At 39.0% G+C, this 24,025-nt stretch overlaps 1 protein-coding gene across 1 annotated transcript; it reads left to right on the top strand.

The window, feature by feature from the left end:
• Positions 1-18,924: 18,924 nt before the first annotated feature.
• Positions 18,925-23,444, top strand: LOC117930848. Its single transcript, XM_034851601.1, has 2 exons — positions 18,925-19,377; positions 21,404-23,444. Exons 1-2 carry the CDS (start codon positions 19,275-19,277, stop codon positions 23,005-23,007), a joined length of 1,707 nt encoding a protein of 568 aa, XP_034707492.1. The 5' UTR covers positions 18,925-19,274; the 3' UTR covers positions 23,008-23,444.
• Positions 23,445-24,025: the final 581 nt, after the last annotated feature.

Here is a 24,025-nt window from a genome sequence, read left to right as displayed (position 1 = left end):
TTGAGGAGGTTCCGGCTCCACACGTTGATGATTCTCAGACTCTGGACATTCAGTATGTTCTCCGAGGAGGTAGAGTGATGCGACAGCCACCTCCCGCGGCAGCTAGGCCAGTTGAGGGTACGTCCGCTCCCGAGGAGGTCAGAGCCGAGGACAATGAGATTTTGAGGCATTGCAGAGCACTCAGGCTCGTATTTCCATTGGAGCCTTTAGCGTCCTCCAGTACTCATCGGGATGCATTGACTCGAGCTTTGAGCCAGATCAGAGTTGATACCACGACCACTCCCGAGGGACTCATTCATATGATGACGGCTGGAGAGCCACTTGTATCGTCTTTTCCGATGACGACTTGCCGCCAGAGGGTTCAGACCACACGCGTCCTCTCTATATATCTGTTGGTTGTTCAGGTCGCCGAGTTCCATCTGTCCTTCTGGACAATGGCTCGGCCCTGAACGTATGTCCTCTCGCCACTGCCATCGCCCTCGGATACGCTCCTTCTGACTTCGGTCCCTCCACTAGACCGTTCGCGCGTATGATAGCACTCGGAGGGAGGTCATGGGTACATTGGAGATCGAGCTGCTGATCGGTCCGGCCACTTTCATCGCCGTGTTTCAGGTTTTGAGGATTCCTACATCCTTTAACCGCTTCTGGGCCGACCATGGATCCATAGAGCCGGAGCTATTCCTTCTTCCCTTCATCAGAAGGTGAAGTTTATTCATGATGGTCGGGTCGTGGTGGTGCAGTCTGTGGGTGATAGGTTCATCTCTGCCGAGCCTGTACTCGAGATTAGTCACGTGATGATGATCTCTTTCTGACCGAATTTACCTTTGATGAGGTGCAGACTCTGGAGATGGAGGATTTTTGCCGAGACTTTGTAGCCATGTCCTTCGACCAGCACAGCAGCACAGTGGTGCTCGATATTATGCGGAGCATGTCTTATCTTCCCGGCATGGGCCTGGGGCGGCGTCAGCACGGGCCTAGTGAGTTCATGGCCTTTCCGGACTGTGATGTACCATTCGGGCTCGGATTCATTCCCACTGAGGCTGACTATCGTCATATGGCGCGACTGCGCAGAGAGAGGGTGATGGCTCGCTTGACTCATACGCCCTTTTATTATCCTGTCCGCCCATACACCATGAGCCTGGCCGATTACTTTGTGAGGGCATCAGAGCCACGTGCACCATCTGATGGGGTCATCGGAGGACTCAGCACCACCCAGGAGGCCGAGCTTCAGCGCCTCGTCCAGCAGTTACAGTTGAGTGACGGAGCCCCTGGCCCTTCGACTCCTGTGTTGATTGCTCCTCCCTCCCCAGATCGCACGAGCCTTATGACACTTTGCTTCCCGGATGAGATCGATGATCACGGGACTTTTGCCGAGATTGGGGACGTAGTGGACGGAGCCGTTCCGTGTGATGAGTACGTTGATGAGATGCTCGCGATGAGCTTGAGCCAGACCGAGGAGATGGCCCCGCCGGAGCTCGCTTCGCCATTTGATCTCTTCGGGGTGTCCGTCCTCGAGATCGCCGAGGAGATCCAGGTTGCCCCCACTCCAGAGGTCGTTGAGGGTGTTATAGTTGCTGTTGATTTGTTTGATAGCCATGTTGGCATTATCGAGGGAGCGTCCGACTTTGTGGACCCACCTCTTTCATTTGACGTTTTGTCGGGGTTCGTCTCCCATTCTGACTATGTTTCTGACTCTTCATCTATGGATTTGAGCATCTTTGAGTATTTGCCTGTCTCTTCTAATATTGGTTTATTTGCACCATCTTCACCCACATCACAGATTTTTGATATTGATGATGAGATTGCACAGCACGATTCAGGCGATGACTCGTCTTCTGCTTCCGATTCGGATCCCATTGATCAGAGGGTTTCACCTGCTGTAGGGGACACAGAGATTATTGATTTCGGCACTGCAGATCAGCCTAGGGAGTTGAGGATCGGGTCAGATCTATCTGTAGATGAGAGAGACAGCCTCATCCAGTTGCTCAGAGCATACTTGGACGTCTTCGCATGGTCCTATGAGGACATGCCGGGCCTTGATCCATCTATCGTCCAGCATCGTTTGCCACTTCTGCCCCATGCCAGACCGGTTAAGTAGAAGTTGAGACGTTGCATCCTCGTTGGAGCCTGCAGGTGAAGAGGAGATTCAAAGCAGCTCAGTGTAGGATTCTTATCAGTGGTGAGTACCCGGAGTGGCTGGCCAATGTCGTCCCTGTTCCCAAAAAGGACGGCAAGGTGAGAGTCTGTGTTGATTTCCGAGATCTCAACAAGGCCAGTCCTAAGGATGATTTTCCTCTTCCACACATCGACATGCTAGTTGACAGTACGGCAGGTCATTCGATGTTGTCCTTTATGGACGGATTTTCCGGGTACAGTCAGATCTTGATGGCTCCAGAGGACATGGAGAAGACGTCCTTCATTACCGAGTGGGGTACTTATTGCTACAGAGTCATGCCATTCGGATTGAAGAATGCAGGAGCCACTTATCAGAGAGCAGCGACCACGCTTTTCCATGACATGATGCATCGGGATGTCGAGGTTTATGTAGACGACATGATAGTGAAATCCCGAGGTAGATCAGATCACTTAGCAGCTTTGGAGAGATTCTTTGAGAGGATCAGGCAGTTCAGATTGAGACTGAATCCCAAGAAGTGCACTTTTGGAGTGACTTCTGGGAAACTCTTGGGATACATGGTCAGTGAGCGAGGCATAGAGGTAGACCCGGACAAGATTAGAGCCATCCTTGACATGCCTGCACCGAGGACAGAGAGAGAGGTCAGAGGCTTCTTGGGCAGACTTCAGTACATCAGCAGATTCATTGCCAGATTGACAGACATTTGTGAGCCCATTTTCCGACTCTTGAGGAAGAGTCAGCCTACTGTTTGGGATGATCAGTGTCAGCGCGCATTTGAGAGGATCCGAGAGTACTTGTTGTCACCCCCAGTCTTGGCGCCTCCTACACCAGGCCGTCCTTTACTCCTATACCTATCCGTCTCAGACGTGGCTTTGGGATGCATGTTGGCTCAGCTCGATGATTCGGGCAAGGATCGGGCCATATATTATCTGAGTAAGAGGATGCTAGACTACGAGACGAGATATGTCACGATTGAGCGTTATTGCTTGGCATTGGTTTGGGCCACTCGCGACTGAGACATTACATGACCGAGTATTCGGTGCACTTGATATCCCGTCTAGATCCTCTGAGATATTTGTTTGACAGGCCCGCCCTGGTCGGTCGCCTCATGAGATGGTTGGTACTTCTGACTGAGTTTGACATCCATTATGTCACTCAGAAGTCCATCAGAGGGAGCATTGTCGCGGATCATCTAGCTTCTTTACCGGTTTCCGATGGCAGGGCCATTGATGACGACTTCCCAGACGAGGATGTCGCTGCTGTGACTAGTCTGTCAGGTTGGCGCATGTACTTTGATGGTGCAGCCAACCATTCTGGATACGGGATAGGCGTCCTGTTGATATCCCCTCATGGTGATCACATTCCCAGATCTGTTCGTTTGGCATTCTCGGATCGACATCCTGCCACGAACAACATTGTTGAGTATGAGGCTTGTATCTTGGGATTAGAGACAGCCCTCGAGCTCGGGATTAGACAGATGGAGGTGTTTGGTGACTCCAATCTGGTATTGAGACAGATTCAGGGCGAGTGGAAGACTAGAGATGTGAAGCTTAGGCCTTACCACGCGTATTTGGAGCTACTGGTCGGGAGATTTGATGATTTGAGATATACCCATCTGCCTAGAGCGCAGAACCAGTTTGCTGATGCCTTAGCTACTCTAGCTTCCATGATTGACATTCCTGTGGATGCCACTGTTCGCCCATTGTTGATCGAGTCGAGGTCTGCTCCTGCATATTGTTGTCTGATTGATGATACAGAGATAGACGATGGTTTGCCTTGGTACCATGACATATATCACTTTTGAGACTTGGCGTATATCCTGAGGCTGCCACGGCCAAGGATAGGAGAGCATTGAGACAGTTAGCCACCCGATTCGTGATTTGTGGTGAGGCATTATATAGACGATCAGCTGATGGGATGCTATTATTGTGTTTGGACCGTGCCTCCGCCGATCGAGTGATGAGAGAGGTTCATGCGGAGTCTGCGGACCACATATGGGAGGACATATGTTGGCCCGTAAGATCATGAGGACCGGTTACTTCTGGTTGACCATGGAGACGGATTGCTGCCAGTTTGTTCAGAGATGTCCCGAGTGTCAGATACATGGAGATCTCATTCACGTGCCGCCCTCCGAGTTGCATGCACTTACTTCGCCATGGCCATTTTCCGTATGGGGTATTGACATCATCGGGAAGATTTCGCCGAAATCTTCCAGTGGTCATGAGTTCATCCTGGTCGCCATCGATTACTTCACCAAGTGGGTGGAGGCCGCCTCATATGCGAGATTGACATCGCTGGAGTCGCTGTTTCATCAGATCACACATCATCTGTCGCTATGGGTCCCTCATGAGTTGATTTCAGATAGAGGGGTACATTTCAGAGGAGAGGTTGACACCTTAGTACAGAGATACGGCATTCGCATCATAGATCGTCTGCGTACAGGCCGCAGACGAATGGGGCAGTAGAGGCCGCGAATAAGAATATTAAGAGGATATTACGGAGGATGATTGAGACTTCTCGGGATTGGTCAGAGAAGCTCCCATTTGCATTGTGGGCTTATCGGACCTCTTTTCGCACCTCTACAGGCGCCACACCCTACTCATTGGTATATGGCATGGAGGCGGTGCTACCCGTTGAGATTGAGATGGGTTCGTTGAGGGTAGCACTAGAGCAGCAGATTCCCGAGACAGATTGGGCTCAGGCTCGATTTGATCAGCTCAATCTCCTAGATGAGAGGAGATTGAGAGCAGCAGACCATGTTCGTGCATATCAGAGGAAGATGGCCCGCGCTTTCAAAAAGCGGGTCAAGCCCAGACCACTACATGTAGGTGACTTAGTCTTGAAAGTCATCAGGGGATTGATCAGAGATCCTAGAGGGAAGTTCAGACCCAACTGGAGCGGACCTTATTTCATCAGGGAGTTGACCCCAGAGGGCGCTGCATGGCTGATGGATTTAGACGGAAACCGATTCTCAGAGCCAACCAATGTGGATCAGCTAAAGAGGTACTATGTTTGAGACCATGGTCGCAGGATGGGTGGCCATCATTTCGGTTAGCCATTACCTTGTTATTCCTTTGTGATACATAGTCCGTTGCTAGCCCATTGAGCCTCACATGCGTATTATAGCCTTTCTTTCTTATCGCCTTGCTCACATTTTCACACCGGGACAGGGGCCCTTTAATGTATGCATGCATTGTTTGGGAGTTTCATGAGCCTTGGACCTAGGGCATGTTTTTCTCATCATCTTTTCCTATCACTGCACCTTTGCATTTTCATCTCATCTTATTGGTTGTGTTATTCATCTCTTCTTCCTATCCTATCTACTATTTGTTTGTCTCATATTCTCTCCACCCTGAGTGGTGAGCCTCCTCAGTTCATCACATGGAGGATAGTCACATCATTTCCACCATCTATCTCGCGGACACTGGTTTAGAGATCCTTAGTTTGAGAAGGTCATCTTGTCAGAGAGAGTTTGTTTGTTACCTTATCACTTGGGAGTGTGTCCATTTGTTATTGATATCATCTTTGGGGTTCATTTGTTCATGTTCAGGGTACGCGTGTTTGTATATATGTAAAAAAAAAAAAAAAAAAAAAAAAAAAAAAAAAAAAAAACGAGGTGTGTATTATTTTTTATCATTGAGTATGTATATTGATGTTTGGGGGTCATTTTTATCGAGTATGTTCGTTATTGGGAGTTCGTATGTGAGCTCTCTGAGATCCCATGTTATTTGTATTGCTTTGTCATATCTATTTGTGAGAGAGATGAGTGACCTTCTCCTAAGGACTCCGAGTCATTGTCCTTTCCATCATTACATTCATTATTGATGTGACTTCACTTCATGTTTGATCTGAGTCGATCACCACCTTTCTTCACATATTCATTGTTTCGCTGTCGTTTTTATCGTTGCTTGTGATTCATCTCATTCCCTTCACATCTTATTCCCTCCTTACAGAGACCCATCTCGGGTTCGATACTCATTTCGCATCATCATTACATATACCACTATTAGTTCATGTTGCTTCATTTGTCTCCTTATCGACATCATATTCACGTTAGGCATCCTCAGGTCCATGGCTCATGGGGTTCACTATACATGTTGCATTTCATATATGAGGGCATGAGTTTTGATCATTGGGTATTTGAGCCTAGTTTCCTTTCGTTTCTATCACCCTATCACCTTGGCCTACGTTACGTCCCGTGTCTTAAGACCACCCTGAGGCCATGGGATCAGATGTCGTCTTCGGCAGCCTCTACTTGGACAGGTGATTGAGATCTGGTTGATATTTAGATATTGTCATGCTTCTTCTTCTGGGAGTCGCCTCTTTGATGTGCAGGTCTGATTCAGTTGTGTTCGGATTACCGGGATCGCGAGTTTGACGATGATTGATTTGGTGTCACCTGATTTTTGACCTATCATACCTCTGGTGCCACACTGAGGCATATCCCATTTCATTTAGAGGTTCATGGATCCTCACAGACTTGCACGATCATCACTTACTGGATGCTCACTGAGACGTGGACATGATCGTTACCTTACGGAGCCCCTGAGATCCACCCAGCCAGGTCCGCACTTCTCGACACTTGGATGCCATCATGCCTCTCCATCTGGGAGGTACATCTTGGATATGTGTGCATGATTCAGTTATGGATTCGGACGACCATTGTTACATGTTCGATGATAGATGATTTCATGTCGCTCGATTTCTGACCTGTCGTGCATCTGATGCCCATACTGGGGCATATTTTCCGTTTCGGATGAGATTTACGGATTTTTACGGAGGACTCGTGCTCGACGATAGATGATTTCATGTCATTTGTTCTTCGGACCTATCGTGCACCCGATGCCATACTGGGGCATATTTTCCGTTTCGGATGAGATTTATGGACTTTCATGGAGGTCACATGTGCGACGATGGATGATTTCATGACATTTGTTCTTCGGACCTGTCGCGCACCTGATGCCATACTGGGGCATATTCCGTTTTGGAGGATCTTTATGGATCTTCGCTGAGGTCACATGTTCGAGGATAGATGATTCCATGCTATCTGATCTCCGACCTATCATACATTTCGATGCCATACAGGGGCATATTTCCGTTCGGATGAGATTTACAGATCATGAGGGAGTTGCATGTTTATCCTTATTTGCGAGATGTATGCAGAGATGACGATATATTCGCTATCCTCACGATGATTCCTTAGTGGAGCCTATCGAGAGCCACCTAGCCAAGCCCGCGCTTTTAGATGCTTAGGTGTCGTCATGCTTCCTTCCGAGGGACGCCTCTTCGATATGTGGGTTTGATTCAGTTGCAGGCATAGATGATCTGAGCTCATCTGATTTTTTCGACATGTTACATTCTCGATGCCACACTGGGGCATATTCCCCATCTTGATCGAGATTTATAGATCCCCACTGGTTTACATGATCATCCACGGTTATGAGATACACGCCAGGTCGATGTTTGATTTCATTTTGTCCGGATACTCCGAGGAGCCTCTCTTGAGTCATTCAGCCAGATTCATACCCTTTGATATAGTCGTGATTCCTGGATGGAGTTGTCTCTGGTGCTTGGATTTCCCGCGTCATCATTTCAGTGGGGTACATATCAGATCTGTTATGCGTCCCATTGGTGTTATTCTCGGGTCATCAGGACAGATCGGGTACATCTGATGCCATACTGGGGCATATTGCCCTCATTTAGCCCTGGAGGCGATCGTTCTCTCACATATCCGTTACAGTTTCCATCACTCGACCGAGATATATTGTGTTCGCCTCATTGACCATTATTCCTGAGCTCTTCATCGATATGAGCTCTCAGCGGAGCGTCGTTCGAGACTCGTAGAGTCCCTTTCAGCCATTTCCAGCGGATTGAGATTTGCAGCGGCATGCCACACTGGGGCATACCCCCGTCTTTGAGTTCATCGGATATTTTGCAGATCTTTCTCACTACTCAGTCCATTTCTTGATCTTTGCGAGTCGTCATACTGGGGCATACCCCCTTCAGCGCTTTTCTACTGGGGCATACCCCCTCTCTTTGGGTTTATTGTGTCTCGTCTTGATTTCATGGTTGTCAGACTCATTTGTCGATCTTTACGAGTTATCACCTAGAGCATCCCCCTACCATCACCTTGTTTAGGCTTCCAGAGCCATTTCTGTCATCTTGTTTAGGCTCCCAGAGTCATTTCTGTCATCTTGTTTAGGCTTCCAGAGCCATTACCGTCGTCTTGTTTAGGCTCCCAGAGCTATTTCTGTCATCTCGTTTAGGCTTCCAGAGCCATTACTGTCACCTTGTTTAGGCTTCCAGAGCCATTTCTGTCATCTTGTTTAGGCATCCAGAGCCATTACCGTCTTCTTGTTTAGGCTTCCAGAGCCATTTCTGTCATCTTGTTTAGGCTTCCAGAGCCATTACCGTCGTCTTGTTTAGGCTCCCAGAGCTATTCCTGTCATCTCGTTTAGGCTTCCAGAGCCATTTCTGTCATCTTGTTTAGGCTTCCAGAGCCATTACCGTCTTCTTGTTTAGGCTTCCAGAGCCATTACCGTCTTCTCGTTTAGGCTTCCAGAGCCATTTTTGTCATCTTGTTTAGGCTTCCAGAGCCATTACCGTCGTCTTGTTTAGGCTCCTAGAGCTATTTCTGTCATCTCGTTTAGGCTTCCAGAGCCATTACTGTCACCTTGTTTAAGCTTTCAGAGCTATTCCTGTCATCTCGTTTAAGCTTCCAGAGCTATTCCTGTCATCTCGTTTAGGCTTCCAGAGCCATTTCTGTCATCTTGTTTAGGCTTCCAGAGCCATTACCGTCTTCTTGTTTAGGCTTCCAGAGCCATTACCGTCTTCTTGTTTAGGCTTCCAGAGCCATTACCGTCGTCTTGTTTAGGCTCCCAGAGCTATTTCTGTCATCTTGTTTAGGCTTCCAGAGCCATTACCGTCTTCTTGTTTAGGCTTCCAGAGCCATTACTGTCACCTTGTTTAAGCTTCCAGAGCTATTTCTGTCATCTCGTTTAGGCTTCCAGAGCCATTACTGTCATCTCGTTTAGGCTTCCAGAGCCATTTCTGTCATCTTGTTTAGGCTTCCAGAGCCATTACCGTCTTCTCGTTTAGGCTTCCAGAGCCATTACTGTCATACTGTTTAGGCTTCCAGAGCAGTTATTTTCTAGTTTAGCTTTTAGATTTAGTTTTTTCGGTTTGGCTTCCAGAGCTATTATTTTCTTAGTTCAGTGTTTAGAGTTTGCTTTCGGTTTGGCTTCCAGAGCTATTATTTTCTAGTTTAGCTTTTAGAGTTCGCTTTTTGGTTTGGCTTCCAGAGCTGTTATTTCTTAGTTCAGTGTTTAGAGTTTGCTTTCGATTTGGCTTCCAGAGCTATTATTTTCTAGTTTAGCTTTTAGAGTTCGCTTTTTGGTTTGGCTTCCAGAGCTGTTATTTCCTAGTTCAGTGTTTAGAGTTTGCTTTCGGTTTGGCTTCCAGAGCCATTACTTTCTCAGTTTAGCATTTAGAGTTAGCTTTTTGGTTTGGCTTCCAGAGCTATTATTTTCTTAGTTCAGTGTTTAGAGTTTGCTTTCGGTTTGGCTTCCAGAGCTATTACTTTCTCAGTTTAGCATTTAGAGTTAGCTTTTTGGTTTGGCTTCCAGTCCTAGTTTAGCTTTTAGAGTTCGCTTTTTGGTTTGGCTTCCAAAGCTATTATTTCCTAGTTTAGCTTTTAAAGTTAGCTTTTTGGTTTGGCTTTCAGAGCTGTTATTTCCTAGCGTTCAGAGCCATCACTATTTTCAATTTGGCGTTCAGAGCCGTCATCATTTCTTAGTTTGGTGTTTAGAGCCATCCTTATTCTCAGTTTTGGCGTTCGGAGCCACCATCATCCTCAGTTAGGCGTTCAGAGCCATCTTCGTTCTCAGTTTTGGCGTTCAGAGCCATCACTATTTTCAATTTGGCGTTCAGAACCGTCATCACTTCTCAGTTTTGGCGTTCAGAGCCATCACTATTTTCAATTTGGCGTTCAGAGCCGTCATCATTTCTCAGATTCGGCGTTCAGAGCCATCGTCATCCTCAGGTAGGCGTTCAGAGCCATCTTCGTTCTCAGTTTTGACATTCAGAGCCATCATCTTTCTTTAGTTTGGCGTCCAGAGCCATTGTACATATCCCTTCAGGCACCTTGAGTCATCACCTTTTCGTGTTTTGACGTTCAGAGTCATTCCTTCTCATCTGTATCATTAGAGTCACAGACCCCGACATTCATATCCACTAGCATTGCGCATGTTGCCTTCATGAATTTGCGTTTATCCTTGTTTTCCTCACTTTGTCACCCCGTGCTTATTGGCCTATTCATCATTGTCCTTTCATATCTCCCTTCTCACTGCTTATGACGATGTCCTTTGAGTTCACGACACATACTTCGGTCATGTTATTAGACGCCCTACACTTGCCATTTTCATATAGTTCACTTAGGGTAGTCTCCTTCTGGCACATTCTTTCCCGTACTTCAGAGTGGTTCGACCGTTACTCATCCTTGATATGGTCTTTCGAGTCACTTCTGGAGACATTCTCGGAGGGAGCCTGGGTCCTTAGTGTGGTTTCAGAGACATTTTGAGGCTTCCTTTTTTCTCTTAGGATTAGAGCTTTTGTGTTCGTGTCTTGGCCTGAGTGAGTTCATGCTTCGCTAGTGTCCCTATGGGGGTCTCCTTGGTTCTTCGGCAGAGTTCACTTCATTACACTCACTATTCACACCTTCTTTTCACTCCAATGTTCACATTCCTTACACTCGTGAACTCTACTGAAGAGGGGCATATTTGTAGACCCCCTCAAAGGGTGTTCATTTTTTTTATGATTATTATCTGATTATCTTTCCTAGCCAACCCGAAGAGGAGCCGTTCTCGGGCAGCTAAATGGAGAATGGGAAGTGAAAGAAAGCGGCTGATGAGAAAGAGCCGTTTCTCGGGCAGCTAAAGAAGGCTGGCAGCCAAAGAGGATGATGGGTGAGCTGTTCTTGAGCAGCCCAAAGAACTTGAGGTGACGGTCTAAGGGAACAGAGGAGCTAGGGCTGCAGGGGTGACAGAGGAGATATTTCAGTGGCTTGCTGAGGAAGACAGGGAGGGGGGGAGTTTTAAAAAGTAAGAAGAGAGGTTGAAAAGGGGTTCGGGTGTTTTTTTTAAAAAGGAGGCTGCTGTGGAGAGGGGTTCCGGGGAGATTCTAGGAGTTAGAGGAAGAAGCTTGGAGTCCGTTTTCGTTGGAGAAAAACTTCCTCAGGTATGGTTACTGCAGGCTTATTGATGTTTTTAGTTGTTTCCTCTCTTTCATATTTCTCATTGATGTTTGGATATTGTTTGTTTGGGGTGGATAATGAAGGCCACCTGTTGTTTGTTGAAGATGTGATCCTAAACTCAAGTTCTTTTGAGGTTGTTAATCCATGTTTTTACTGTGAAATATTCCACAGCCATGCCAGTAGTTGTATTTGATGTATTCATTCTCACCAATGCATGGCCACCTCCATTCCATACCTGTTTTCCTCATGCCCATGCACACGGCCACCCTCACTTCTCACTAATCCACTCATTTCATGCCCTTCATGCTCACTTCTCTCTCTATACCGCAGCTATACCCGTTCTCTCGCATTACCGCATCCACCACATTTCCCACTTATCCCCCATTCATCCATCCCATATCCTCCCATGTGCATGCGGTTCATGCACACGGCCTGCTAGCACCCTCCCCAAGCCTTCCTGTAAAATCCACTTCCCACCATTTTCGAATCCCTTGCCAAGCACCCCCCCACATTCTGCCCATTTCCTCAAGCCAAAGCTCTAACGGACGCCGACCTGGTCTCTGGTGATGACCACTCCATGGCTGCTGCTCCATGGTCCTCCAAGAGCTGAGTGTGAAGGCACACTTGGTGACAGTCAATGCCCCGTCAAGCCGTCGACACCTCCGCCGTTTCTGCCTCCAGAAACTCCCATGCCGTTTCCGGTTGCAGTTTTGATGAGGACGAACAAGATCTTGAAGCGGCGTCATCAATGATAGGTCTTCAGAGTTATTAGGACGCCGCGCATGCAGATCAGTTGGCGAGCTCCCGCGGACACGGCAGGTTCGTTGAGGCACAGTTTGGAACATAGGATATGGAGTTCGTTGACCCCCAGCCCAGAAGCTTGAGGAGTACATGTCCATGCATGGTGGTGTCATTAAAGCCCTTGAATGAAGGCCCAATAGAGTTTAGAAAATTTATTTTTTTTTGGGTTATTCTAATCAGAAAATGGGTCCTTTGGCTTATGCGGAGGACGCCTATCTAACCCTTATGCAATCCAATGGAGGGGGTGTCATTTGAAAGAGGTTGAGTGCAATCGGGCCCGTGTGAACAGTTCCAGTTTGCATGATTCGCCATCTCGAGCCCATTTTCCAAAGCCCACTTACTCTTTTTTTTAGTTTCTTTTAGTTACCCATTTTCATGCGTGCACATGTGGGAGTTTTTTTCATGTGCTGTCAGGTTGCCACCCTTGGCCCCCTTTTCAAAAGCCCACAAGTTTAAAGAATTGTTTATCCTAAAAAAAAAAAAAGAAATCTAACTCCCAAGTTAATTTAATTCCACTATTCTCCATCCTTAAAAAGTTTTAGGTCCTAAATTCCGTTACCCAATAATTTTCCAAATCTCTAAATTCCTGCATTTGTTCACTTAATTATTATTATTTCCATTATGATTATCATTCAATTTGCTTATTTGCTTATTTATTCATTTATTTAAAATTCAATCCTTAATTGATTTTTCAAATTGCCAAAATCACAAATTCAATTTCTAAATTCCCGCATTTATTTACTTAATTATTATTATTTCCGTTATAATTATCATTTAATTTGTTTATTTGTCCATTATTTCATTCATTTTAAGTTCAATCCTTAATTGATTTTTTTTCAAATTGCCAAATTCACGAATTCAATCTCCAAATTCCCGTATTTATTCACTTAATTATTATTATTTCCGTTATGATTACCATCCAATTTGCTTATTCGCCTATTGTTTCATTTATTTAAAATTCAATCCTTAATTTTTTTTTTTATTATTTTTTTTTATTTTTTTATTTTATTTTTTTATTTTTTTATTTATTTTATTTATTTTATTTTTTATTTTTATTATTATTATTTTTTATTTATTTATTTTTTATTGCCAAATTTATAAGTTCAATCTCTAACCGTTATATTTGTCATTCAATTTGCTTACTTGCTTATTTATTCATCTATTTAAAATTCAATCCTTAATAGATTTTTCAAATTGCCAAATTCACAAATTCAATCTCCGAATTCCCGCATTTATTCTCTTAATTATTATTATTTCCGTTATAATTACCATCCAATTTGTTTATTTGCCCATTTATTCATTTATTTAAAATTCAATCCTTAATGGATTTTTCAAATTGCCAAATTCACAAATTCAATCTCCAAATTCCCGCATTTATTCTCTTAATTATTATTATTTCCGTTATAATTACCATCCAATTTGTTTATTTGCCCATTATTTCATTTATTTCAAATTCAATCCTTAATTGATTTTTCAAATTGCCAAATTCATTAATTCAATTTCTAAATTTTTGCATTTATTTACTTAATTGTTACTATTTCCGTCATAATCATCATTCAATTTTCTATATGCCTACTTATTTATTTATTCAAAAACTCATTCCTTAATCAACCCTTCAAATTTCCTATTTCTAAATTCAATTTACAATTCCCTAAATTTCTAAATTTCCACAATCTTTTACTTAATCATTACTATTTTCGTCATTACCATTATTTGATTTATTTGATCGCCCACACGTTCTCTTGTGTAAAATTCCATTTTTAAAATTCATCAAAATTTCAATTTTTAAATTTAATCTCCAATCCTCGCATTTATTTATTCAATTTGTTCATTTTCTAATTTTCAATATTTTATCGATTGTTACACATGATTGATTTACCCTACTCTCTAGCATACATGCGATTATTCTTAAATTGTGCACTAACCCTCTCCATTGATAGCACATGGTGGCTCGTTGCCCAGGTCTGTACCCATTTTCCTCTAATCATTGCCTATGCATGTCTCGACTTTTATGTGTGCATGATCATTCAGGATATTAATTGATTCTACTCGTCAATTGCCACGTCAGCTTCATTTTATTAGTAGAGACCCGACTTTAGGGACTTAGAGGGATGCTATGCTCTTTTACCGTACCTTCCCGATAAGTAACCTGACCCCCGAACCCGAACCGGTTTTTCACAGACCACCTTTTCCGAAACAATGAGTCACACTTAGGGTTTTTCTTTCTTATTTTGTTTACCCTTTTAAAAATAAAACAAAAATGAGTGGCGACTCCAAGTCATTATTTTAATAAATAAAATTATTTTCAAATTAAAAATCGAGCTCGCCATCGAGTGGGAAACGCATGAGCCGAAATGCGGGGTCCACAACACCATTATTTCTAAATTATTTTTTCCTTAATATCAAATAAAACCAATCCTAATGAAGAGAAGCTTCCTTGCATTGTAACCTACCCAACTATGAGATGAAAAATTAGGCAATCTGCAGTTCTGCACATGCCTTTTTCTTAAGCTTCACATAACAAACCACTTGGAATGAAATAAGACAAATAACATAAATAAAAATAATAATAAAAAAACCCAAATAATGGAGCCAAATAAATCCAAATTTGGGCAATTGCTATTGATTCAACAAGGAAAAAGATGTGTTTTATATCTAGAGGCCGCATCATAAATTTTTTAAAAGCCTTTTTTTTTTTTTTCTTTCTTTTTTTTTTTTGTCTTTTCCTTTTTATAATTTGCAATTGTGAAAGAAACTTCCTTTTCTGAATTTACTGAAAATGAAAAATGAAAATTATAAATCTAAGAATATGAAGTTATGCAGAAACTTCCGTATCTCCAAATCTATGGAAAACAATTATTATAAATTTAGGATATAATATGATATTATAAATTTAGTATTTTTTCCGTATTATATTTGTTATAAAAAAAAATGAGCAATGGTAGTGATTATTATATATATATATATATATATATATATATATATATATATATATATGTCATAATTTTAAAATTTGATGTTAGCTATACTTTGGTTCCATTAGATAATAAGTTTTCAGTGGAATTGATTTAAACTTTGATAGGAATTGATGTAATATTTTAGCATTTTCTTGAAATTTATTGGACTTATCATGAAAACAAAGCACCTCTTTCGTTTTATGTATGAGATTATATTTGGTTGTCTCCATATGGTATAAAATAAGATATCCTATCTTGTGTTTGATTAGTGATGAGATTTAAAATTACATATTTTACAAAATAGAATTTGTGCTTAAAAAAAAATTAAAAAATATTTATAAATTTATTGTAAAATAATATTAATATATGTATTTAATATATATATATATATATATATATATATATATATATTGAACAACATAATATAAAAAAATTAAATAAAAATTATTGAAATGAAATATAATTTTTATTTTAATATTAAAAATAATATATTTTATTTTATTTTTTATTTATTTTACAAATTAAATATAAGTATAACATAAGATATCTCGTTATGTATGTTACCTTAAAATATCATGTTTATTGGATTTAATATCAATTAATATCTTGTTCATTGAATTTAATATTCAAAAATATCATATTACAGTAAAAATCATATCTTAAATATATATATTTTCTATGATATAATATTCTAATATATATCCTATCTTATCATATCAACCTCATGTAACCTTAAGAAAGAATGAGATATTCTCTAAGTTCTAGCATATCACATATATATATATATATATATATATATAGTAAATAAATTATATTATATTTCTAATTGTTTTAAAAAAAAAAGAATAAGAAAACAAAATGAAAAATATATTATTATTTTTAAAATAAAAATTAGATCATATCTCAAAATTTATTATTAAAAACATATGAAAATTCTCTCTTATATTTAATATTATTTAGAAATTATTTTACAATTTATAACTAATTATTTATTAATAATTTTATCTAGGATATAGTACCATAATTTTAAATTTAATATTTTTGGTATCTATAAGAGAAAAAGAAAAAAAAAGTGAGAGGTATTGCTATTGGAGGAAAAAAAATTGGTACCACATGTTTGTCTTTGTCCAAGAGATTTCTCCTTTCCATTATAAAAAATTGGTGATGGAATATCGAGCATGCCACAATCATTACGGATTAATCTTAAGTCACAATATTCATTTTGCAGGAAGAGGAAGGTTTGTCTATTTTTGTTAGCGACCAGAGATGCTGCATATGATGGAATATATATATATTTTAAAATATTATATTGATTAGAGATGATATTTATATTGCATTATATCATTTTATTATATTTAATAAAAATATATATTTTAAAATATTATATATGAACATATATTATGTTATACTTATATTTAATTTATAGAAAAAATTTAAAAAAAGAAAGAAAATTATATTCATTTTTAATATTCAATATTTATTTAAAATAAAAATAATATTAGATCTCAAATTTGCTATTAAAAAACATGAAATCTCTCTTATATTTAATATTATTCGAAAATTATTTTAAGTAATATTTTATTTCTTTGTTGATAATACTCATAATGGAAATATTTAAAATTTATACATAAAAATATTATATTTATTATTAAATATATAAAAACTATTTGTATACATTTGATAATATAAATATTAATATTCTTTTTCAAGTCACAAATTAATTTTTTAAATTAAAACTTTTTGTTTTATAAAATGAGTAATATAAAAATTTTAAAAAAATAAAGAAAATGAACTAGAGTGATTAATTTATAATATATGAGATATATATATCTTGTATCTCAATTTATAATTATCATATTTTATGTGGGAAAGATATAAAATAAAAGTTTATAATATTTCACTATTTACCGATCTCATGTTTGGTTAGCATAAGTAATCATTTATCTTATTGTCAATTAAACATAAGATAAATTATGTTATCATATCTTTTATCTTCAATCATTGGGATATCCATATATTTTTATTATTTTAAAAAATAATATAAGTAAATTTTTAATGGTGATTTTAGTTTTTATGAATATTAAATAATCTAATTTTCTAAATTTTAAAAGCAAAATAAAAATGCATTTGGTGATTATAAAATAACAAGTAAAAAAGCTTCTTTTTTTTTTTTTTTAAAATGATTTTCGGTGAGAATATTAGTTTTTCATTTTAAAATAAGTTAAAAAATTTAGAAATTAAGAAAGATTTGGATACCTCTATTTTCATTTTTTTTTTTTAAATTTCTACTATCAAAATTTTAAAATAAAAGGCAAATCACAAGTTACAAAGATGATCTTCAAATATTTAATTATAAAAATATAATTTAAGAAAATGGAATCAAATATTGGTTATTAATTTAAAATAATGAAAAGATAGTAAAATCAATATGATTAATAAATGAAAATTTTTGTTTAGTTGTTAAAATTATGGACATATAATGTTGTTTTAAAAGTAAAGGGAAATTATATTTGTATCTGCTAATTGTTTTTTTTTTTTTTGCATCAACCCTTTTAATGAATTCTTTTAAGACAAAAAGGTCCCTTGTTGAAATCCCTAAATTACCCTTAAAGCACAAAAACACTTCGAGTTCCCTATCATTTTTTTCTTTTCTAGTTTCTCCGTGATCCTAACAAACTTTAGTAAGAGAGTTGTGTTTCTTATTAGTACATAAACAAATAATCATTTTAATGCAAGTGCAAAGATATGCTTTTTATAAATTTTTAGTATTTCTTATTTTATTTTTGGAGTTGGAAGGACATGTTGTGAATGGTGTTCAGAATTTTAGATTGAATTTTTTACCATTGTTTGAGACAATATTTTTTGGACATCTCTTTAGTAAAATAGTATATTACTAAAATTTTAAAATTTTAAGATGTGAAACAATGGTGGATAGAGTTTCAATGGATGTAAATATAATTTCTCAAGACTAAATAAGAGTAATGGTGGGGAATTTAGATAAATATAAGTTTGTTCAAAAAGGAAAAAAAAATTAAATATTATGTATTCAATTTAAAACATAATTAAAAAAGACTTACCATATATAGTATTTAAGCCATAAAAGTGGTAAACTCTTTTGAGAATATTTTCAAAAACCCTTTTTTTTTAAGGATTTAAAGTTTTCTTTGTATTTTTAATTATTAGTCTAAATCCTTAATACAAAAATAAAAAAACAAAAAATGTTTCTAATTTTAAAAGCTATTTTTAAAAATAATTTCCAAACATGGGGCCTTTTATCTTAAAAGATATCTTTAAAAATAGCTATTTTTATTTGTTTTATTTAAGAAAAATAAATATAATAAGGTGAAAGGGACGTCAAGCGTATGTTTGAATTAGTCACAACTGGAGAGCCATTGTGACGGCTCGTGGGATGTCCCTGTCTACTATTATTATATTTACCAAAAAAATGGAAATTAAAAAAAAAAAAAAAAAAAACCCATAATGACAAAAAAAAAAGTTATCTATTTAAAGAAGAATTTTAAATGAAAATTTAGAAATTAATAAAATTTTATATGAAATATAGTCATAAAATTTTAAAACATTTATTTGAAATAAATGGTTGAACAGGGAGATTGGATAATTCTAAAGAAAATGTGTAGTGGAAATTACAGCGAAAGGAGGCGGCTTTTGGCAAATGGGGGAGGAAACGGGGGTGACGCAAGAGATTCATTTTGCTGGAGAGTGGAGGCTGGAGCAACGGCTCCTCAATTATTGAAGCCGAAGAACGAAAGAAAGAAAGAAAAGCAATTGAATTAACTGTTGAAGGAAGGCTCCAAAAGAATATGACCAACCAACAACCTTTTGTGTTTCTCTCTTCTCACTCAACCCCCGTCCTCAACAATATGCTTTTCTCTCCTCTTTCCCTTTCTCGTCTTCTTCTCCTTCTCCGCCTCATACAAAATTAAAAAAGTACTGCATCTCACATGCTCCTTGCTATCTCAATCTTCTAATCACTTTGATGTTCAGTTTGAAAATGTTTTAGCGACAACACCTCCTTTAGTTTCTTCCTCCCCCATTTCCATATAAATTCCACGCACAAACGTGGCTTCTCAGCATCCAATACAATTCCTGCTCTTGGGTTTGCCACGGGAAGATGTTTGGCTGCGAGTGTTTCTGCTGGAACAGAGATTCCCAGTACCGCCCATTAGAACCACAGCCCTTTTCTCTGCCTGCCCCAATTCCAGAATGGCCTCGAGGTATGCCCTTCTACTTGTAATCATTTTCTCAATTTTGGGTTTTTTTTTTCCCTTCCTTCCTTCCTTCCTATTGTTCTATTTCCTAATCAAAATGAAAATTTGGGACTTTTGTTGTTCATAAGCAATTAGCTTTTGTGGGGTTCTTCTATTTTGCTCAGTTTCAGCCTTTCTTGCTCATGGGTGTTCTGAATTTTCTGAAAACAGCTTACATGAAGCGTCTGAAAGAGAAAAAAAATCTGTCTATATATTTGTTTTTCTTTAAGTTTTGGGTATTCTTTTGGTAAGGATTATCTAGATTTTGTTGTTTCCTACTGAATGAGAATTTAACATTAGTGGGTTTATGGGTCCGAATTAAATTTTGTTGTCTTCATTCACTTCATCTTTTCTTAATTGCGGTTCACTGAAGATCATTGATTTGCTAATTTTAGCTTTCCTTCGGCTTGGTGTTGTTTTTGCGAGTAAAATTGTTGCCTTTTCAAACTAAGGCAAGTTTGCGGTTCATGGATATATTGCCTTACAGTTGATGGATTATCTAATTTTAATTATGCCTTGAATTCTTCTTCTTGTATTTTATATATTTATTTGTTATTCCTTTTAAACAATCTTTGGCTTAATGGTGGAAAATTTTCTTGTTAGTAGATTGTTCAGTTGGATCATTGATTTTCTTAATCTAGAAGAAAACAACTTTCTGTATTGGGAAGCAGATTCAGTGCTTCTTGATCAAACCAATTGGTTGCTACCATGAATATTAGAAATTCTTCACTTTTCTTCTGGGTATGTCAAACACTTCATCAAGTTGATTAGTTCAGTAAATACATTACTTAAACAACCGGAGCATGGGATGTTATTTTGAGCCTGGGGCCTTAAAGAAATTAAGGTTTCTTGCAATTTGATAGCTCGGAAGTCGATGGATGTAGGCTTCTTAATATCGGTGTAAAACAATAGTCTTTGTGTAAGTTTTAGGTTTTTCAGATAACTAAACTGAAAATGTGTGTTTATTGGGACTGCCCTTTTCCTTTGTTGAACAGAATACCCTTTATAAAAAAAAGGACTGCCCTTTGCCCTTTTCCATATGCAAGAGCGTGGTCAAAGTTTTGATTTATTGAGAATTGGAATATAAAAAAAAAAAGGTTCATTCAACAAAGCCAATAACTTGGTCAAAGTTTTGATTTGTCGAGAACTGAAATGGGTTTAAAGTTAGAACTTAGATGAGTCCTGAAAGCTTCCAGTACTGAAATCTGAAATCACATTAATGCTTGAAACTGACTATGAGAAATCTTGTAGCAGTGCATTTTTGTCAAGATCCAGAGAGGGGGCGGTTTGATTACGAAAATTTAGTTTATTCTATTGTAGAAGATTTGTTGTGATAGAAATTCAAATCAATCAAGAGCAATCAACAAATCAACTGTTAAATAATTGATAACAAACGGATTGAGCAATTAATTAATACAGATTTTTTTTTTCTTTCATGTGGAAAACTCTTCCAGGAAATGCCCAGTTAGAGCAATATATGTAAATCAAGGAGTGTAGGATCATTCTTAATAGGAGTATGAAATGAGTATTAGTTGGTACACACTCCTACTAATTGTTTTTGTTGAGGAACCAGAATCGAGGCCTGTTTATTGACCCAATAAAATTTTACTTTGAGTTGGTGATTAAATCATCCCTTTTGTTATAGTATTGAACCAAATATCTCCTGTGGCAATGTGGTTGGAATGGGGATGAGAATGCCCTGGCTCCATTCTAAATACCAAAAATTTAAAAGAAAAGAAACCATTAAGAATAAAAAAACAATGTCGAACGAAAACTTCATTATTTTATAGTATGTTGTTTTCTATATGATTTTTATTTTTTATTTGGACTAACAATACAACAAACCCCACCCATCCCTGAACCTCCTAAGCTCCGCCCCTCCAATAGGCTCCTCCATGACTGACATTAAATAAAAATGTGTATAAGGGGTTTCTAGTCCCTTTTTATTATTGTTAACCTCAAGGTATTGATTGAAGCAATGTCATCTTCTCAGGACAAGGTTTTGCTACTGGACAAATAAACTTAGGTGAAATAGTGGTTCTCAAAATAACCCAGTTTGAGAGGATTTGGAGCTGCAATCAGTTGCGTGGAAAAACAACAGGTGTCACATTTTACAAACCTGTTGGGATCCCAGATGGTTTTTTCAGCCTTGGCCACTACTGCCAGCCCAATGACCAAGCATTGAGAGGATACGTTCTTGTGGCTCAGGATGCAGCTGCTTCTAGGCTAAAAGTTGGCTCTGTCCATGATTCACCATTGGGTGATTCTCCTGCTCTCATAAGACCCCTCAGCTACACTCTAATGTGGAATACAGATTCACATTATGATGGATGTGGTTATTTTTGGCTGCCAAACCCACCAGCTGGCTACAAAGCCATGGGCTTTGTGGTGACCGACAACCCGAATCAACCTGCACTTGAAGAAGTGAGATGCGTCCGGACAGATCTTACAGAGACTTGTGAGACATATAACATGATACTTAACACAGGTTCAAATTTTTCGAAGTATCCATTTATTGTTTGGAACGCAAGACCCTGCAAAAGAGGGATGCTAGGCAATAGTGTTTCTGTTGGGACATTCTTTTGCAGTACTCACCCAAGTCCTGATGAGGAACCAAATATTGCATGCTTGAAGAATCTTGATTCCACTCTACATGCAATGCCAAATCTGAAACAGATCCATGCGCTCATTAAGCATTATGGTGCGACAGTTTTCTTCCATCCTGACGATATTTATATGCCTTCATCTGTCCCATGGTTTTTCAAAAATGGAGCACTTGTCTACCAAAATGGCAAGCTAGAAGGCAAACCCATTGATTCCAGGGGATCAAACTTGCCTAGTGGTGGGAAAAATGATGGGGAGTTCTGGATAGATTTACCAGATGATGATGATGAGAGGACCTATCTTAAAAGTGGGAACATAGAGAGTGCTGAGCTCTATGTTCATGTAAAGCCGGCTCTGGGGGGGACTTTTACTGACATTGCGATGTGGGTTTTTTGTCCCTTCAATGGGCCAGCCACCATTAAAGTTGGGATAATGAGTATTCCAATGAGCAGGATAGGTCAACATGTTGGTGACTGGGAGCATTTCACTCTCCGTTTGAGCAATTTCACTGGAGAGCTCTGGAGTGTGTACTTCTCACAGCATAGTGGTGGTGAATGGGTGGATGCTCCTAACCTGGAGTTCATTGAAGGGAATAAACCAGTGGTGTATTCATCCAAAGGTGGTCATGCAAGTTTCCCACATCCTGGGATATACGTTCAGGGATCATCAAAGCTGGGTATAGGAGTAAGGAATGATGCTGCTCGAAGCAAGTTTTTTATAGATTCAAGCACCAATTATCAGATTGTTGCAGCCGAGTATCTTGGAGATACAGCTGTTGTGGAACCAAACTGGTTGCAGTATATGAGAGAGTGGGGTCCAACCATTGTGTATGATTCACGAGCTGAACTGGAGAAGATAATTAGTCTTCTACCTGTGTTCTTTCGGTTCTCTGTGGAGAACATTTTTGATTTGTTCCCAACAGAGTTATATGGGGAGGAAGGGCCAACTGGACCAAAGGAGAAGAATAATTGGGTGGAAGATGAAAGATGCTAGCTAGCTTTGCATGGTCAATATCCAGTCCCTCATTTTCTTCTTTTCTTTCCAATATCTGGTCATGTTGTATTAGTGTAGACACATTACTCCCACCTCACAGTATATATAGATGGTTCCTCAGCCAAATACAAAATTGAAGTTGCTGTTGAAGCTCTCATTGAGGCTGCAACAGGTGGGCAGTGGCCCCAAATTTATCATTCTTGTGGTGGTAGTAGATAAATTGCTCTTGTTGTTTAGGGGAAGAAGATTGCTGCAGCTATGTGTCATTGATCCCAAAAGCATTGCTGCAGAGTTGGTTGATCACACACAGATTTAGTAAATGAAGTTATAGTAAATGAAGTTACACAATGTTTATGTTTTATCAAAGGAAAAGTTTGGTTTGTTTCTGTGTATTTGGTAATTATAGATGAATGGAGAAAAGCGAGTTGTTTGAGTTATTTGTTAGCTTCTCCTTATAACTAGGAGCTCTACCTTCATTATTCGCATGTATAGTGTGAATCTGTTACACAAATTGAATAATTGCTTGCAAAATATCCATTTTGTTACAACAAAGCTTTCAAGACTTGGCCAGTAATCTGCTAAATTGCAGATTTCAAGTGTGGGGTTTCTAGCAATTACGTATGGCAAATTACTCACGAACAATTAGGCAACTCGGGTAGATTAGTTGTTTTACACTACTGTTATTGCTGAGATTATAGGGAAAATTACAAGAGAAGCAAATAAGTTTTCAATAGGCTCAGGCTGGAGTAATAAAATTCCTCTGCGTTTACATATCAGATTTGAGAAGTAGAGTCTGTCTCCAACAGAGATTTTGAACTTGCACATAGTTGATTTTCAGAGAGAGAACAGGGATAAGAGTTCTTGAAAGAGTTCCTAGGCTCTGGCTGTCGTTTATCTTGGTGGGGAGTTTAATAGCTTCGGAAATTCATAGCACCTGTTAGTGCTTTAGATTTGGTTGACAATTTTGTTCCAATTCATATATTATTTAGGGATCTACTTACTCTCCATGTGTCTTTAC

The sequence above is a fragment of the Vitis riparia genome, chromosome 14, assembly GCF_004353265.1.
Source record: "Vitis riparia cultivar Riparia Gloire de Montpellier isolate 1030 chromosome 14, EGFV_Vit.rip_1.0, whole genome shotgun sequence".
Taxonomy (NCBI): Eukaryota; Viridiplantae; Streptophyta; class Magnoliopsida; order Vitales; family Vitaceae; genus Vitis; species Vitis riparia.
This window is presented reverse-complemented; position numbering and strand designations above follow the sequence as displayed.